Consider the following 20852-nt stretch of genomic DNA (forward strand, 5'->3'; position numbering starts at 1 on the left):
CAAGATTAATGTGCCGGCAGTTTCCATGTCTGATAAGGTTACTTTCTTGGTTGATAGATAGCCATCTCGTTGCTGTTTCCTCATTCGGCAGAAGGGTCAAGGGAAAGCTTGGAGTAACGCTTGGAGTATGTTTATAAAGTATTAATCACATTCATTACCTAAAAAAACCTACCTCCAAACGCCACCACATTTTAAAGGAGTTAGCAAGATTTTGGAGAAGAACACAAACATTTAAGCTTATATAGCAACATTCAGAAATGGAAAGATACATTTCCTAAGTTCTGATCAATTCAAATGTTTGGTGTTATTTTGTAAATAGTATTGTGTTTGAGGGAGTTGTCTGGTGACTCAGTGGTAATGAGTCTGCCTGCCAATGCAAGAGACACAGATTGGATCCTTAAGTCAAGAAGATCCCCTGGATAAGGAAATGGCAACCCCCTCCATTATTCATGGTCCCATGGACTGAAGAACCTGGCATCTAGAGTCCATTGGGTTGCAAAAGAGTCTAATACGACTTAGCAACTAAACAACAATTTTGTTTGAGAAGGCTCTGAGATAATATAAGAAATCTGCATGTAATTGGAATAAAAATCAGGATATGAGATTTCTTACAGTGTGATTTACTACTGAAAAGAAATCATTGCCCCATAGCTTTAGCCCAGTATGAATCCAGACAAATTATGAGAAGCAGCATAATATTTCTTTGATCACATGCTTTCATAATTTTGAAGCACATACTATTTAATTTCAAGCTTGATTAAGAAAGAGAGAGGATTCTATGAAGGATGTCTCCATTAAGTAAAACAATATATTCTGGCCTATTTATTTTCTAGTAACCTGTATTTCATTAATAAAAGGAATAAGAATGGCATATATTATTGGCATCTTTCTTAAAAATCGTATCACCCAATATATCTGGTATTGAACTCTGTAATTCATGTCTGGAGCTAATGGATTATGAGTTATGCTAAGCTTAACACATGAAAGGCAGAACCTGGGACTCTGTAGAAAGTTATGAAACACTACAAACAAAAAAAGAGATGGGGATATTGAAAAATAGCAGAGGTATTATCAAACTATTACCAGATAATTCTAAATTATCTGGGAAGATTAATGGATCATTTTTATGAAAATATAATTCCAAACAAAGTTGTTCTACTTGATATATTATGGCAAACCAATCTGGAAAATAATTAAGATTGGTTATTTTTCTGTATATAAATCTTGCTCATTCAGATTATTTTTATAAACTTAGTCTTTTTATGATTAAAACTTTTAACTCTGAAGTGTCATTCTACTTTGATATTAACATGCTAAGCAATACTAACAAAATATAATGTAAGCAAAATTACATGTATAAAACTAAAATACATGCTTCAGATATCAATATTGGTGATCTTTGTATGGAGAGACATGAACAAAAAGGTTAATACCGTACAACTGACATTATTTTTCAAAATCTGTAATGTGTCTTATTAAATCTGAAAAATATTACAGTATTTGAGAAACATTAGAAAATATTCTAATGACTAATTTTGCAGTATTTGCTACACTTTAACTTATTAAAGAGACCAAAAATCCATAGTCCCCAGATAAACAATGTTACACCCCCATACTATACATAATTTCATAAGAAATTGTGATAATATTAAAATTACTTTTAGAACAAAGTATATACTTTGAATTACTAAATGATGAAATTCTTAAAATTTATATTTTGATCATTAAGTATTCAAATCACAGATATTTTCAAAATACCCAGGTTATTAATTCTGAGTAGAAATTTAATACAGTTAAATAATCATACAAGACTTTCCTGGAAAGAGCAGTTCTTTGAAAATATATAGTATGTTTCCCTGCTGCCTCACTTTCTTTTTCTGATCCAGAGCTTTTTCATGGCATTTTTCATCTCACCATTTCTCAGAGTATAGATTAGAGGGTTCAGCATAGGGGTGACAATGGTATAAAACACAGTCAAGTATTTATCAATGGGTAAGGTACAGGGGGGTCTCACATACATAAAGATACAGGGCACAAAGAAGAGGACCACCACAGTGATGTGGGAGCTACAGGTGGACAAGGCTTTGTGCCTGCCTTCCTGACTAACATTTTTTAGGGAGCGCAGAATGACCCCATAGGAGATGAGTAAGAGCGTAAAGATGACCAAGGAGATGGCCCCATCATTGGCCAGCACGGTGAGGACAGTAATGTAGCTGTCAGAGCAGGCAAGTTTTATCAAGGGGTACATGTCACAGATGAAGTGGTCAATGACATTGGGGCCACAATAGCGCAGGTTGTAAATGAAGAGAGGATGAAGTACCCCATGCAAAAACCCACCAACCAAAGTGAGCAGCAGCAGCAGAATACAAACCTGCTTATTCATGATGGCCAAATAATGCAAGGGTTTGCAGATGGCCACGTAGCGGTCATAGGCCATGACCGCCAGGAGTATGATATCTGCACCACCAAACAAGTGCCCTATGAAAAGCTGGATCATGCAAGCTTGGAAGGAAATGGTTTTCTTTTCACACAGCAAGTCTATAATCATATTTGGAGTGACTGTTGTGGAATAAACACCATCAAGAAATGATAAGTAGCCAAGAAAGAAGTACATAGGGACATGCAGAGTTGGACTGAACACCACAGTCAGGACAATGAGTAGGTTGCCCATCATAGTCACCAGGTAGATGAGCAAGAAGACAACAAATAATGTTCTCTGACCCTGGACACTCTGCGTGAGCCCCAAGAGAACAAATTCAGTTACATTATTTCTTTGTTCCATAGGTTCTTCTGTAGGTCTTATTTCAAAATCCGGGGCAAAATTACCTCCAAATATAATTATTACTAGAGGATTTCTGAAGTCTTAAGTTAAATTGTTTATTCATTCAAACAATGAACCTTAAGGTTTATTATGATGCAGTACTGTCAGATATTATAAGGTTGATTAAAACATTGCCTTGATCTCAAAAATCTTACAGAGTGGCAAATAATTGAGATTTATATACATGGGAAAAAGGACACAGTATTAAATAAAATAGGTGCCACAACTCGCTTTCCATCTGGAAGCTAATGAAATTGCAAACATAGTTAATATCTTATATAAAATAAAAACAATAAAGTTTTAGTTAAAAATGTAAAGCAATATTTTCTTTATTTTATATTCAATGTATTAAGGAGATGACTGTCTCCATTCCTGGAGTGGGAGAATCTTCTTAACCAAACACTGAAATTTCAAATTGATATATCTGACAGTTTGATATTTCTGTTTTGGATTTAGGGAAAGATCCAACAGCATCAACTGAAAAAAGTATTAATAGCTTGAAAAATAATTTATGTTTTAGGGAGTATACATAGAGTAAATTTCTAAAATAGACAAATATCTATAAGCAATTTATGAATAAATTTATAAATAAAATATAAATATATTTAAAGGAAGAATACATCTAAATGACCAACAAACATACAATCAGATGCTGAAACTCACCTGTGAACAGAAAAGTAGAAATTTTACCTTGGGTTCTTGAAAGTTACTGAATCAACATTTACAGATGCTACATCATCTTTTAATTTTGAACAGTTTAACAAAGAATGTCTAGAGAACATAGTAAATGAATCTAACATCAAATTTATAAATATCTGTTCATGAAAATATTCCCAAATAGTTACACTTGAAATTAATTTCCAATAAAACTTTATGTTATAGAAGGAAATTTTATTTCAGAGAATTAGAACATGAAGATATCTAAAAAGTGTATTACAAAATAGAATGAATATTAACATATTTTATTCATCACAAAAGATTTCTAATATGACTGATTATGAAAACCACAAAGGAAAACTCTTAAAAGACTGAATTCTCACACCACCAATGTACTCTTGCAAAATGGAAAGCCTAAGGCAGAATCTTATGTGTAAGTGCAATTCCAGTTTACCTGCATAAGATGATAATCATGTAATCCATGTTCTGGGCTCTGATGCTTTCTCCTTTTTCCATCATAACTGTTGCCAACTCTGTGAACACAAAAAGTCAGATACATTCATTATCATTTGCCTTTCCATGTGACCAATTCTTTCCATGTTTGCAGAAAATATAATTCATCTCAGTATTTCAGAAAGACATTACCTTTCAAACTATTTGGATTTTCAACATGAATATGAATGTGCTGTTACCTAAAGAACTCTGACTCAATTGTGAAGAGAGACTCAGAATATTCATAGTTATCAGGATTTTTCCTAAACACCAATGATAAATCAACATTTTAATTGGAGATAAAACTGGAAATTATGTATGAATTATTTACATAAAAGTGTTGCTCTATGTATTTTATACCAATCAAAGAAAAAGAGTGAACTAACATTTATAGTATTTTGATTCTGAACCAGTTTTAGTGTTTTCTCTTCATTGTTGAACTTTGATTTTCCTGAAGGATAGAGAATAATTTCATATGCATACTTGATTATGATTTGAGTCTACTGTTTAAATTCATAAAAGTCTGACAAGTGAAGCAAGGGAAAAGGTCCATAAACACCTTATCTACATTTGAGAAGTCACACATATTATTGATGCTTCTCCAGAGATAATTTTGGACTAATTAAGTTCCTTGGGAAAGCATAATCATAACTTTGATTGTACTTTCTTTACCTCCAGAGATGCCACCAGGATAATCATCAAGTGGAACAGGACTTGGAGAAACCTGTCCTCTAGGGGAAAAGCTATAAAAAAATTTTTTTAGGTCATTTCACCAAAATGGAAAAGCCCAGTCTAGACAGAAGTAAAATATCTAAAAATTTCCTTGATTAAATTATGACCTACTAAATACATAAACCTATTTAAATTTAAACTCTTTCATTGAAGATTATATCTGACTTGATTTCCAGAAAATGGATGCTAATATCAGAACAAGTCATTCAAAACCTGTTTCAAATGCAGATAATTTTTTTTCACATAGTTTGTCACATAGTTTCAGAAAGTCAAGTTGATAAAATTGATGCTAGTAGGGAAGTGGGGATAAAGAAAACATTTATGGAACTATTATTCCATTCATCTGAAAGTATTCATTGGCCAGACACCAAAGTAAACAATTCCTATGGCATTGCCTTGCTGCAATACATTTCAAAGGATTTATACAGTGTAGGTAGAGAGATATATGGATAGATAGATTGATAGGTAACCACTACACTTATTTTATATATATTTTTATATATAATTTTTATATATCATATTATAAAGTACTGGAGAAGGCAATGGCAAACCACTTCAGCATTCTTGCCTTGAGAACACCATGAACAGTTTGAAAAAACACAAAGATATGACACTGAAAGATGAGCCCCCCAGGTGTATAAATGTGAGAGGTGGACTGTAAAGAAGGATGAACACCAAAGAATTGAAACTTTCAAACTGTGGCTCTGGAAAAGACTCTCCAGAGTCTCTTGGACTGCAAGGAGATCAAACCAGTCAATCCTAAAGGAAATCAGCCCTGAATATTCGTTGGAAGGATTCATGCTGAAGGTAAAACTCCAATACCCGATGTAAAGAACTGCCTTACTGAAAAAGACCCCGATGCTGGGAAAGACTGAAGGCAGGAGAAAGGGACGACAGAGGATGAGATGGTTGGACGGCATCACCGACTCAGTGGACATGAGTTTGGGTAAACTCCAGGAGTTGGTGATGAACAGGGAGGCTGTGCATGGGATCACAGAGTCGGACACAACTGAGCAACTGAACTGAACTGAATAGACTGAAAAATTAATGAAGATAAATTTCCCGAGGAAAAGAGAAGATTAAACATAAATTTAATACAATGCATTCTGGAAAAAAAGTCTTTTCATTTAAAATAAGTAAAGAAATTTTTAAAAATTATCTGAAATGAAAATGTTACACTGAAGTGGAAACAAAGTTCTGCAGCTCCACCGCATTTCCTAATACTGAGATGGGGTCCCCCAACAGATCAGAAAAGAGGCTAGTGTATATAAAGTAACAATTAGACAAAAGTATTTTAGAAACCACCATGAAGACATAAAAATCAGCTTTTCTTTTTCTTTGATTCTACAATACTCTTTCTAGGTATAGACAACAAAGGAAAATACTTTTAAAAAAGAAAAATCATTACTTACATAAGTGTTCAACATGATTATTAAGATCTGTGGAAAATTTAGAAAGTACATGGAATGTTCAACTTTGAAGAAATCAATTAAAATATACTTCATATATTTGATTAGTGTGTAGTTTTTAATAAATGTTTTCTTAAAATTGTAAAATATCATAGGAAAATTCTTATGTTATATCATCAATTGGGGAAAATTTTAGATGCAAACATAAGTTATATAATTATTTTATTTTAACTAATTATTTTATTATTCTATTTCTATTGATATATGATTTCTATATATATAAATAAAAAGCAAATATTTAACTATTAAATTGATAATGTTGTAATTGAGTCCACCTTTATTGATATTTTACATGCTGAAGAAGTGATTTCAATCTCAGATTGGTGACAATGAGAGGTGATTATATGGTTTCTAAGATTCATTTAAACCTGAGAGTCAAAATTATATGATTTCCTGAATAACAAAATCTTACCTAAGAATGTGTCTTACATGGTTCCATGCCCAGAACCCTAGATAGTTGTCAGTTCACCAAGAAGTAAGTTGTAAGATTAAAAATGTCAACTAGCTCAACTACAGTAAATGTCTTTGCTGATTTATAGATGACATCTTTCCATAAGGCTTTCTTCTGAAACTTAAAAGTACTGCCACATTTCCTGCTTGCAGACAAATGTTATACAGGTTCTTAGCTCAGGCTAATAGGACCTCAGGGGTATTTCACCAACATTAGTAGATCCTGCCAACAACCCAATTATTTCATGTAACATAGCTGAACTTAAAACTGGAAATAGAACTGCCATATGACCCAGCAATACCACTTCTAGGCATACACACTGAGGAATCCAGATCTGAAAGAGACACGTGCACCCCAATGTTCATCGCAGCACTGTTTATAATAGCCAGGACATGGAAGCAACCCAGATGCCCATCAACAGATGAATGGATAAGGAAGCTGTGGTACATATACACCATGGAATATTACTCAGCCGTTAAAAAGAATTCATTTGAATCAGTTCTAATGAGATGGATGAAACTGGAGCCCATTATATAGAAGATAACTTTTATAGCATTCATCTTTCATTGTCATCTCTTTCTTGATCAACATGAAGACAAAACACTATGCCAAGAGAACAAAATAAGTGAACCATTTATGATTTTAGGTATTTGATAGCAAATGAGCTTAAGATGTACCCTGACTATTGATTATTGTATAAAGTCATCATTTAGGGGGGTCCTATTTGATTTAATGTTTTTCTTTACATACTTTAGTTTTTTAATTGAGCTACCATTTAGCAAATCATTACTTTTAGATGATGCTTTCTATTGCACAGTGAGTGCATTATATAAACCCTATTATAATACTGACACTTCACACAAGGTGATCTTTATAAATTTTTTCACTTGTATCTTGTTTGTATCTTGCTTCACTTCTGGAATTTGGTCAACATGACAATGATGAAAATAATTCTATTTTTCAATTATATTCAGAGTGAGTAGAATGCATTTATTTCAGTCATTTAAAGTTATTCTTATAATATTCTTATGGAATAGAAAAAAATATGTATGAATGCATAATTTATAACAGGAAATATAGGACATGGAGTCCAAATATTGTTTTCAAAGGTAAAATAAGAAGCTATAGCACTAAATGGGTCAGGATATTTATCTTTAAACTACTGTTTTATAAGCTAAGTGTTATTACAAGTTTAGGCTGCCACCAACCATGAAACCTATTATAACTACATACTAAAAGAAAGAAATTATGATACTTGAAATTTTCTAAAAAAATAAATTAAATTCAATTAACTTTGGGTATTCTCATGTTCACATTTCCTTGTGCTAATAAGAAGACAAATAAATTGTACAGAACTCCAGATTGAATCCAGAGAATGTGTCATGAAGGAAAAGAGTTTATGAATGCTGAAATCACATGACCAAACCTAGTTTGACTAGAGCCTTTAATATGATAGTACTATAACAACATTTGTGAGGGCAGATGCCAAAGAAAATCTGAATGAGGATTTAAAACCATCTAAACAATTGTAAGAAATATGGATTTTGTTACAATATTATAGTCAAAATCTCTTGACTCTTTCATATCTGAAATGAAAGCCAGGTTCATATCAGAGAATTAGCATGTAATGACAGAGTCATCATTCCCAACCTGATAAAAAGTTGAAATCCATTCACTACGGCCCATGGAGTGGTCATCCAGCCTCTCCTTAAATAGCTACTGTGCTGATAGAGTGGTTGCTTTAGAATCCCTACACTTGCATATTCCAGCTCCCCAGAGACTAGAGTAGCATGCTATGGATAGAGACTCTGCTTGATCTAAATCTGAAAATGTTCTCTATGAAAGCAATTTTTTCAAAAAAAGGAGCGCCTGGAATTATATCAGGAAATTCTGTTTTTAGAATACAAATTCAAGGGGAGAATGTAGTAAAGCCCTGGACAAAGAGCCACTCAGACTCTCAAACTTGAGTGATAAACTAGAAAGAAAGTAAAAGTTATTGTATAAATGGGTCATATCACAGTTGATCAGAAACTAGTTGAGGGATGGTTTGACTTTTGGTAGGTCCTAATTTCAAAAAAGTCCATCTAGCTACCAAAGTGTTCTTACGGGCATCTTCATGCTTTTCAATAGGTAGAGAAACATGTTCTCAAAGTAACAAAGTGGACAGTGTAGAGTTCATATTGTATTAGTCCACTCCAAAGACTTTCTAGTAGGATATCTAAGCTGTTTACCAGGAATGGAAAAGTTTGGGGAGGTGGGCTGTGGTCTCATAACTTCTCCAATTTTACTACTAATTGAAGTAGAAGCTAATACAAATATTTACAACAATAAACACACTGACTTGACAGAATCACAGAACTTGGAAACACCTTTCAATTACTTAAGTAAACTTCATGTAGAAAAAGGGAAGTCTGCTAAATTTATAGAGGAAGATGAGGGCATAATGTGAAATAATACTCGTGTCTCCTGATCCTGAAGGTAGTGTTCTTACTCTTCATCACAACTTCATAACTTTAAAATGTTTGCTAAATATTGTTAGATCACAGAATCCACTGACTTCTTAAATTAGACATACAGTACCCATGAAGTGAGAAGTTAGATCATTCTGTCAAAAGAAGCATGGATGCAAAAGACACTAAGCGTTTCTGACCAGCTCATTGTTAAGTGTAAGATCACATGTAGATAAAAGTGTCCTCCTTTTAAAGAAGAAAATCATAAAGCAAGATTTATGTCCATTTTGTGAGGAAGAATACAAAATTTTTTGAGACATCAATCAACCCTTCACAATATGTGTTTTATTCTGGATAGGAAAACAAAATTTTAAAACATGCACTATTTCTCAAAATAAATATGTAGTGTCATGGCATTCTAAATATATTTTCATTGGACGTTTTCTACTTTTGCCAAATGAGCCTAAAGCTTAGAGGAAGAGGAAACTGTTGGGGAGAAGAGTAGAAATTGTCCCAAAATTGAACCTTCTAGATGGTGTGAAATCTGGCAGAATAAATGGAAAGATTTCAAATTATTACTGAAATCGATATTTATATTGCCAGATTTTAAAGTGTACTTAAAAAAATAAATAAGGTGTACTTAAAAAAAATAAATAAGGTGTACTTAAAAAATGTTTGAAAGTTAAAAGTCATTGGAAATGTATGGAATTTTACCACAGTGATGTGATAGAGCACATGAAAAAGTGGAAGAAAAAAATAACACCTGTATGTAAAGCACTCATAACTATAACATAAATAGCATAACAAAGTTAATATTTGTAGCAAATCTAAATATATGCTTTATATACTTAATATTTATATATAAATATGTATTTAATGTAGATAGAGTCAATCATAATTTTCAGTAAAAATTCCCACTTCAATAGGTCAAGAATTCAAGTAGTCACAAAATCTATAGAGTTGTTTCTGTGTTCCATACATCGTGCAAGGAAAAGAGAACACAGATAACTAAGTAACTTTTCATGGCCTCAGGGAGATTACAAATAAATAAACATAGACTTTAGTATATTAACAAAGACTTTTATCTTTTCATTTGATATCTACACAAAGTTGAAAATTAACTAAAGTTCAATCTTGGTCCTTCTGTGTTGCTATTACAGAATACCATGGACTGGATGAATTAAATTATATGCACTTATTTTTCACAGGTGTGGAGGCTCAGAATCCCAAGACTAATGTCCCAGCAGATTCTCAGAGCTGGGGAGGTCCCCTTCCTAGTTCATGAAGTGAAGTGAAGTGAAGTTGCTCAGTCGTGTCCGACTCTTTGCGAGTCCATGGATGGAGCAGCCTCCGCCCATGGGAATTTCCTGGCAAGAGTACTGGAATGGGTTGCGATTTCCTTCTCCAGAGGATCTTCCCAACCCAGGAATCAAACCTGGGTCTCCTGCATTGTAGGCAGACGCTTTACCATCTGAGCTACTAGGAAAGTTCATAGATTGCCCTTTTTTCCTATGTCCTCACATGGCAAAAGGGTCAAGTGAGGTCTCTGAAGTCTCTTTATAAGGACATTAACTCCACTTGTCAGGGCACAACCTTCATTAGCTAGCATTTCCTAAAGCTCCTCTCCAACTTCACCACATTAGAAAGGAACTTATTTATGATTTTGGAGAGGGACACATATTTTCAGTCTACAACAGTACCTGAAACTGGAGAAATAAATTATAGAACATCTGGTAAACCCAAATGTTTGGTTTTATTTAGTGAATAGTATCGTGTTTGAGAAGTCGTTGAGATCATGTAAGAAATCTTCATGTAATAGTGATAAAAAATTGAGATAGGATGTTCTTATCATACAATGTGATGTATTAAAAATACCCACCACCTCATAGCTGTAGTCCCTCATCAATTCAGACTAAGTAAAGGGGGAAGAATAATAAGCTTCTTTGATCACATGATTCTATCTAGAAGTGGATAATATTTTGTTTCAAAGTTCATTCAGAGAGACAGAGAATTTTATAAAAGAGGATTTTTCTAAATAAAGCAATATATTCTTACCTCTTTATTACCTAATAATTTGTATTTTATTAATGAGCTATAAGAATAGCATATGGTGTTAGCATTTTTAATGTCTACATCACCCAAAATATCTTGTATCAAGCTCTGTAGTTCATTTTTGAAGTTCATGGATTATGGTTTATGCAAAATTTACACATGAAAGTCAGAATCTGGCTCTCCATTAAAGCCTATGGAAAACTATAAGCAAAAAGGGAGATAAGATATTGAAAAATAGCAGAAGTATTATTAGATATTCTAAACTGGATGGGAATATAACTGGGTCATCTCTATGAAAATATAGTGCAAACAAATTTGTTCCACTTGAGATATTATGATTACCCAGTTGGGAGTATAAGTAAGATTTGGTTATTTATCTATATTTGCACTTTGTTCATTTGGATTATTTTTATAAATTTAGCCTCCTTATGCTTAAAATATACAACTCTGAAACATCATTCTTCTTTGATGTTAACATTTTAAGCAATATAAAGAAAAATATGTGCAAAATATCTTGCAGAAATAAAATACAATATATATCTCATATTAATACAGGTGGCTATGTGTAGAGAGGAGTCAAGGACATTTTTATGTCATATACTTTATTTTTTTCTGAAATCTGGAATGTGTTCTATCAAATCTGAAAAAGATTATGATATTTATTTATTGGAAAACCATGAGAAAATCAATAAGAAAAATAAATTTAAAGTACCAACTATTGTTTACCTTATCATATAGAAGATAAGTCAATAGAATGGTGATGTTTTATACCCCCAACTGTATGTATTTTCTAAGAAACTCTGAAAATCTTAAAAATGCTATCTCAAAATCAATGTATACTTTGGACTAGGAAATAATGAAAATCTTTAAAGTATGCTGTGATGATTGCAAGCATTCATGTAAATGTTTTGGCATACTTCTTTTTAAATCTGAGGAGACACTTACTACAGCTAAATAATCACAAAAGGCTTTCATGGAAAGACTATTCTTCATTGACAATAGGTGATATGTTTCTCTACTGCCTGCCTCATTTTCTTTTTCTGATCCAGAATTTCTTCATGACATTTTTCATCTCTCCATTTCTCAGAGTATAGATTAGAGGGTTCAGCATAAGTGTGATAGTGGTATAAAACACAGTCAAGGACTTATCAATGGGTAAGGTGGAAGGAGGCCTCACATACATAAAAATACAGGGCACAAAGAAGAGGACCACCACAGTGATGTGGGAGACACAGGTGGATAAGGCTTTGCACTTGCCTTCCTGGCTAAGATTCTTCAGGGAGTGCAGAATGACCCCATAGGAGATGAGTAACAGTGTGAAGATGACCATACAGATCACCCCATCATTGGCTAACACTATGAGGGCAGTAACATGAGTGTCAGTGCAGGCAAGTTCTAACAAGGGGTACACATCACAGATGAAGTGGTCAATGACATTTGGGCCACAATAGGGAAGGTTGTAAACAGAAAGAGGATGAATTATAGCGTGCAAAAACCCACCAACCCAGGCCAAGAGTAGCAGTAGTTGACTGTAGTTGAATAAACAGCATCCATAAGTGATAAATAGCCAAGAAAGAAGTACATAGGGGCATCCAGCATTGAGCTGACCACCAAAGTCATGACAATGAGTAAGTTGCCCACCGTTGTCACAATGTAGATAAGCAGAAAAATGACAAATAATATTTTCTGACCCTGGACACTCTGAGTGAGCCCCAAGAGGACAAACTCCATTACATTGTCCCTTTGTTCCATAGATCTTTCTGTATATCTTTTTCCACTGTTCAAGACAAAGTTATCTGTAAATATACTTATTAGTAGTGATTTTCCTAAATCTTAAGATATTTGTTTATTCATTTAACCATTGGGTTGTATGGTTTATCATGATCCAGTATTTTCAGAGATTATAATACAAAGCTGATTAAAACACTGTCCCAAACCTCAAATCTTACAGAGAAGAAAGTTATCAAGATACATTAGTGAGAAAAGAGCAAATTTTAAGTAAATGTTTTGCCACAGTCTCTTTCTATCCAGAAGCTAATAAAATTGTACATATAATTATTACTTTATAAACATTAATTAAAATTTTAATTACAAAGTAAAGCAAGATTTTCTTTATTTTTCTTTCCATTTATTAAAGAGATAACTTTCTCCATTATAGGTGTGGGAAAATCTTCTTAAGCATCAAATAGCTATATTTGACAATTTCAAATTTCTTATTAGGATTTAGGAAAACATACAATAATGTCAATTGACAAAAGTAATTTTTTGAAAGACTTACATTTTAGAAGATACACATAGAGTTAATATCCAAAATAGATACATGTTTTGAAGCAGTTCACAAATTAAAAAGGTAAATAAAAATATAAAATAAATTTAAATTATCAGCATCCAATTAAAGAAGAATATATCTAAATGGACAAGAAACATATGATAGGATGCTGAAGCTGATCTGTGAACAGAAAAGTTGGAATTGAAGTAATGGCTTGTTGACTACAGTATTATTTGTGTCCTTGAAAATCACTGAATCAGGGTTTACAGATGCTATATCATCTTTAATTTTTAACAGATTAACATATAATATTTAGAGACCATGTTAATTGAAACTTTACATATATCTGCCCATAAAAATATCTCCAAATTTTTACTCTTGAAATTAATTTCTAAGAAAACTTCATTAGAGAAGATAATTTTATTCCAGTTCATAAGAATATGAAAACATCCAAAAAGAGTATTAAAAATAGCATCAATCTCCACATATTTCAGTAATCACAAAATATTCCTAACACAGTTGATTATGAAAATCACAAAGAAAACATCCTGAAAGACTGAATTCTTACACCACCAATATACTCTTGCAAACTGGAAAACCTAGTTCAGAATCTTATATATAAACACATTTCCTGGGTTACCTGCATAAGAAGAAAACCTGTCCTTCTGTGTCCAGGACTCAGATGCCCTCCTGTCCTTCATACACTGATGCATCTCTGTGAACACACACAGCCAGATACATACAGCATCACTGGAGTTTGAACTCTTTACATGTGACCAACAGTTTTCTTGCTTGCAGAAAATCTAATTCATCACAGATATCCAGCAAAACTTACTTTAAAATTGTTTGAGTTTTCTAATTGAATGTGAATGTGCTGTCACCTAAAGAATTCTGAATCTTGATGGTGAACAGAGAGCCAAAATAATTGTTGATGGCAGGATTTGTCCTGAATATTAACAAATGCTAAGTCAACATTTTGGGTGGAGAGAAAACTGGAAATTGCATATGAATTGTTTACACAAAAATGTTGGTGTTTGTGTTTTATGTCAATCAAAGTGAAAGAATGAAATAGCCTTTACAATATTTCGATTCTCCATCAATTATAAAGCCCTCTCTTCATCATTGAACTGAGTTTCCTGAAGTATGGCAACTGATTTCACTTACATACTTTATTATGTTTTGAGTCAGCTATTTAAACTCCTGAAAGTCTGTCATGTAAAGTAAGGGAAAGGGTCCATAAAAACATTATCTATATCTGAAATACTGCATATATTATCGAGTCATTCAATTGGTTTATCTCCAAGGGTGATTCTTATCTAATTAAATGCATTGGGACCTCAATCATAAATTTGATGGTACAATCAGAATTACCTCCATAGATGCCACCAGGATAATCACCATGTAGAATAGGACTTAGAGAACCCTGTCCTCTTGGGGAAAAGTACAAAAAACAACTTGAGGTCATTTCACCACGAGGGAAAATTTCAGTCTCAGTGGAAATGACTTGGTAAAAGGTTTCTTGTTTAAATTGGGACCTATTAAAACAAGCATATTTATTTAAGTTTAAGCTTTGTTTTTGAAAATGTTATCTGACCAGATTTCCAGAGGATGATGAATGCTAATTTCAGAACAAATAATTTAAAACCTGTTTCAAATGTAGATAGATTTTTCAAATAGTTTGTCACATAGTTTCAGACAGTCAAATTGACAGAATATGTATTAGAATGGAAAGGAGGAAATAGAAAACATTTGTGGGAATATTATTCCATTCTTCTCCAAGTGCTCATGAGCCCACCAAAGTACATGATAGACTAGACTAGGTTATGACCTCATTGCAATACATTTCAAATGGCTTACAAAACAATTTTTAAAATGTATAAGGAAAATATCATATTTTTCAATAATTTATGAAGTAAGCAATAAGATCATCTTTAGTCCTACATCATATTCTCTTTCTCTCTCTCTCTCTCCCTCCCCACAGCAAGGTCTATACATCTACAATATTCAGTATTCTATTCCCAAAATTCTAACTTATTTAGTTTCATCAAACCCTCAACTTCACATTCTCAACTCAGAGACTCTATCAGGATCTTTTGAGTTATCTCTCTGTGTACCACCACATGGAAATCCTTTAAAGTAAAAAAACATGAAAATTATAGAAAAAAGAATCAATTTGTTTGTTTAACACATTTCAGTGATCATTGTCATTGTTTTTCTGATAGCTAGTGTTTTGCAAACAATTATGTCATATTTTTCTGCATTGTTGCTTGTTTTTCAATAACTATACATGAATTTGTATAGCAGGTTTATTAATAATTTGAAATAACTGGAAATCACAAATATATTTTTTAAATGATAAAGAAACAAGCTCTGATACATTCATGAAATTGAATACTGATTAATAATAAAATGAATGAAATTTTGATAGACACAATAATATGCATAAACCTCAACTGTATGATACAAAGAGCAAAACTAAAAGAATTTATATGACTGTATAGTATACATGGTCTCACAAATAGAAAATGCAAAAAAATTGCACCAAAAACTACTAGAATTAGTAAACAAATCCAACAGAGTTGCAGGATAAAAGCTCAACATACCAAAATTAATTATATTTACATTTGTGAACATGAGCTATCCTAATAAACTAAGAACATAGTTTATTTGCAATAACATTAAAAAGAATAAAATATTTAGGAAAATTTTTAATCAAATAGGTTATAGATCTGTACACTGAAAATTATAGGATATTGACACAAATTCAAAACACAAATAAATAGAGAGATATACTGTTATCATTAAATGTAAAAGTAAATATCATTAAAATGCCATTTGCAACAACTTGGATGAACCTAGAGATTGTCATAATAAACAAAGTCAGAAAGAGAAAGACAAATACAATATGACATTACTTTTATGTGTAATGACAAATATGGCATAAATGAACTTATCTATGAAACAGAAACAGACTCATAGACCTAAAGAACACACAGCTGCCAAGAATGTAGGGGCTGGAAGAGGAATGAGTTAGGAGTTTGGGATTATTAGATGTAAACTACTATATAAAGAATGAATAAATGAAAAGTTCCTGTTATATAGTACAGAGAGCTATATTCAGTATACTCTGATAAACCATAATGGAAAGCAACAGGAAAAATATGCAAAACCGAATAACGTTGCTGCATCATAGAAATTAGCAAAACATTGTAAATTACACATAAATAATATAAAATATAATTTTTAAAAATGGAAAAATGCATACATCATCCAAATCAATCTACTCATTGATTTTTTCAAAAAGATACATTTTTTTCCAAAGAAATACAAATATAATTATACAACTCATATGAAAGCACATTAAAAACGCAAATAGTCAAAGCAATTTTGAGAATAAAGAAATGTGGGGATGGAAATTTTGGTTTCAAAATTTATTACCAATCTATAGTAATCAAAATACTCTAGTATTTACCTGAAAACAGATTCATAGACCAATAAACAGAATAGAAAGCTCAGAAATAAACCCACACTTACACCATCAAGTTATCTTTTTTTAAAAATATATTTATTTTAATTGGAGGCTAATTACTGTACAATATCATGGTAGTTTTTGACATACATTGACATGAATCAGCCATGGGTGTACATATGTCCCTATCCTGAACCCCCACCCACCTCCCTTCCCATCCCATCCCTCTGGGTTGTCCCAGTGCACTGGCTTTGAGTGCCCTGCTTCTTACATCAAACTTGGACTGGTCCTCTATTTCACATATGGTAATACACATGTTTCAATGTTATTCTCTTAGATCATCCCACCCTTGACTTCTTCCACAGGGTCCAAAAGTAAGTTCTTTATATCTGTATCTCTTTTGCAGTCTCGCATATAGGGTCATCATTACCATCTTTCTAAATTCCATATATATGCATTAATATACTATATTGGTGTTTTTCTTTCTGACTTACTTTGCTATGTATAATAGGCTCCAGTTTCATCCACCTCATTAGAAAAGACTCAAATGTGTTCTTTTTTATAGCTAAGTAATATTCCATTGTGCATATGTACCACAACTTTCTTATCTGTTCTTCTGCCAATGGACATCTACGTTGCTTACATGACCTAGCTATTGTGAATAGTGCTGCAATGAACATTGGGGTTCACATGTATTTTTCAATTCTGGTTTTCTCAGTGTATATGCCCAACAGTGAGATTGCTGGGTTGTATGGCAGTTCTATTTCCAGCTTTATTAAGAAATCTTCACACTGTTCTCCATAGTGGTTATACTAGCTTGCATTCCCACCAACAGTGTAAGATGGTTGCCTTTTCTCGAAACCCTCTCCAGCATTTATTGTTTGTAGACTTTTGATGGCATCTGACTGGCATGAGATGGTACCTAATTGTGGACTTGATTAGCATTTATTTGATAATGAGTGGTGTTGAGCATCTTTTCATGTGTTTGATAGCCATCTGTATGTCATCTTTGAAGAAACGTCTGTTTAATTCTCTGGCCCATTTTTTGATTGGGTTATTTATTTTTCTGGTATTGAGCTGCATGTGTTGCTTGCATATTTTGGAGATTAATTCTTTGCTAGTTATTTCATTTGCTATTATTTTCTTCCATTCTGAAGCCTGCCTTTTCACCTTGCCTATAGTTTCCTTCATTGTGGAAACATTTTTACATTTAATTAGATCCCACTTGTTTATTTTGCTTTTATTTCCATTACTCTGGGAGGTGGGTCATAGAGGATCTTGCTGTGATTTATGTCAGAGAGTGTTCTGTCTATGTTTTTCTCTAGGGTTTTTATAGTTTCTGGTCTTATATTTAGATCTTTAATCCATTTTGAGTTTATTTTTGTGTATGGTGTTAGAAAGTGTTGTAGTTTCATTCTTTTCCAAGTGGTTGACCAGTTTCCCAGCACCACTTGTTAAGGAGGTTATTTTTTCTCCATATATATATTTTTGCCTCCTTTGTCAAAGATAAGGTGTCCATAGGTGTCTAGATTTATCTCTGGGCTTTCTATTTTGTTCCACTGATCTATATTTCTATCTTTGTGCGAGTACCATAATGTCTGATGACTGTAGCTTTGTAGTACAGTCTGAAGTCAGGCAGGTTGATTCCTACATTTCCATTCTTCTTTCTCAAGATTGCTTTGGCTATCTGACATTTTGTGTGTGTGTGTGTGTTCATACAAATTGTGAAATTATTTCTTCTAGTTCTGTGAAAAATACCATTGGTAGCTTGATAGGGATTACATTGAACCTATAGATTGCTTTGGATAGTATACTTATTTTCACTATATTGATTATTCTGATGCATGAACATGGTATATTTCTCCAGCTATTTGTGCCATCTTTTATTTCTTTCATCAGTGTTTTATAGTTCTCTGTATATAGATCTTATATTTCTTTAAGCAGATTTATCCCTATGCATTTTACTATTTTCATTACAATGGTGATTGGGATTGTCTCCTTAATTTCTCTTTCTGTTTTCTCATTGTTAGTGTATAGGAATGCAAAGGATTTATGTGTGCTAATTTTACATCCTGCAAATTCATTGTATTCATTGATTTTCTCTAGTAATTTTCTGGTGGTGTCTTTAGGTTTTTCTATGTAGAGGATCATGTCATCTACAAACAGTAAGAGCTTTACTTACTCTTTTACATTCTGGATTCCTTTTATTTCTTTTTCTTCTCTGTTTGCTGTGACTAAGACTTCCAAAACTATGCTGAATAGTAGTGGTGAGAGTGGATACCCTTGTCTTGTTCCTGACTTTAAAGGAATGCTTTCAATTTTTCGAGATTGAGGATAATGTTTGCTGTGGGTTTATTGTAGATGGCTTTTGTTATGTTGAGGTATATTCCTTTTATGCCTACTTTCTGGAGAGATTTTTTTTTTTTATCATAAATGGGCATTGAATTTTGTCAAAGGCTTTCTCTGCATCTATTGAGATAATCATATGCCTTCTATCTTTCACTTTGTTAATATGGTATATCACATTGATTGATTTGCAAATGTTGAAGAATCCTTGCATCCCTAGGATAAAGCCAACTTGGCCATGATATATGATATTTTTAATATGTTGTTGGATTCTGTTTGCTGGGATTTTGTTGAGGATTTTTGCATCTATATTCATCAGTGATATTGGCCTGTAGTTTTATTTTTTGTAGCATCTTTGTCTGGTTTTGGTATTAGGGTGATGGTGGCTCATAGAATGAGTTTGAGAGTTTACCTTCCTCTTCAGTATTCTAAAAGAGTTTGAATAGGGTACATGTTAGCTCTTCTCTAAATTTTTGGTAAAATTCACCTGTGAAGCCATCTGGTTCTGTGCTTTTGTTTGTTGGAAGATGTTTTTATTACAGTTTCAATTTCCATGCTTGTGATGGGCCTGTTAAGATTTTCTATTTCTTCCTGGTTTAGTTTTAAAGTTATGCTTTTCTGAGAATTAGTCCATTTCTTCCAAGTTGTCCATTTTATTGGCATATGGTTGTTGATAGTTGTCTCTTATTTTCTCTTGTATTTCTGTGTTGTCTGTTGTGATTTCTCCATTTTCATTTCTAATTTTATTGATTTGATTCTTCTCCCTTTTTTTTTCTTGATGAGTTTGGCTAATGGTTTGTCTATTTTATTTATCTTCTCAAATAACCAGCTTTTAGTTTTGTTGATTCTTTGCAATAGTCTCTGCTGTTTCTTTTTCACTTATTTCTGCTCTGATTTTTATGATTTCTTTCCTTCTACTAATTTTGGGTTTCTTAATTTCTTTTTCTCTCATTGCTTTATGTGTAAAGCTAGGTTATTTATTTGATATTTCTCTTGCTTCTTGAGGTAAACTTGTATTGCTATGAACCTTTCTCTTAACACTGCTTTCACTGAAGCCCATGTTTTGGGTTGTCATGTTTTAGTTTTCATTTGTTTCTATGCATTTTTTGGTTTCTTCTGTGATCTGTTGGTTATTCAGAAGTATGTTGTTTAGCCTCCATATGTTTGTACTTTTAATAGTTGCCCCCTCCCATAGTTGACATCTAATCTTACCACATTGTGATATGAAAAGATGTTTGAAATGATTTCAGCTGTGTTTTTTCTTTTAATTAACCAAGGCTAGATTTATGGCCCAGGATGTGATCTATCCTGGAGAATGCTCTGTGTGCACTTGAGAGAAAGGTAAAATTCATTGTTTTGGAGTGAAATGCCCTATAGATATCAATTAGGTCTAACTAGCACACTGTATCATTTAAAACTTGTGTTTCCTTGCTAATTTTCTGTTTGGTTGATCTATCCATAGGTGTGAGTGGGGTATTAAAGTTTCCCACTATTATTGTATTACTCTTAGTTTTCCCCTTCCTACTTGTTACCATTTGTCTTACATATTGATGTGCCCTTATGTTGGCTGCATATATATTTATAATAGTTATATATTCTTCTTGTATTGATCCTTTGATCACTATGCAGTGCCCTTCTTTATCT

General features: G+C 32.8%; 1 protein-coding gene across 1 annotated transcript; it reads right to left on the reverse strand.

The window, feature by feature from the left end:
* Positions 1-1864: 1864 nt before the first annotated feature.
* On the reverse strand, positions 1865-2788 carry LOC136167699 (olfactory receptor 4A15-like). Its single transcript, XM_065935210.1, has one exon. The coding sequence runs from the start codon at positions 2780-2782 to the stop codon at positions 1865-1867; it is 918 nt and encodes a 305-aa protein (XP_065791282.1). The 5' UTR covers positions 2783-2788.
* Positions 2789-20852: the final 18064 nt, after the last annotated feature.

This window comes from Muntiacus reevesi, chromosome 4, assembly GCF_963930625.1.
Source record: "Muntiacus reevesi chromosome 4, mMunRee1.1, whole genome shotgun sequence".
In the NCBI taxonomy this organism is placed as follows: domain Eukaryota; kingdom Metazoa; phylum Chordata; class Mammalia; order Artiodactyla; family Cervidae; genus Muntiacus; species Muntiacus reevesi.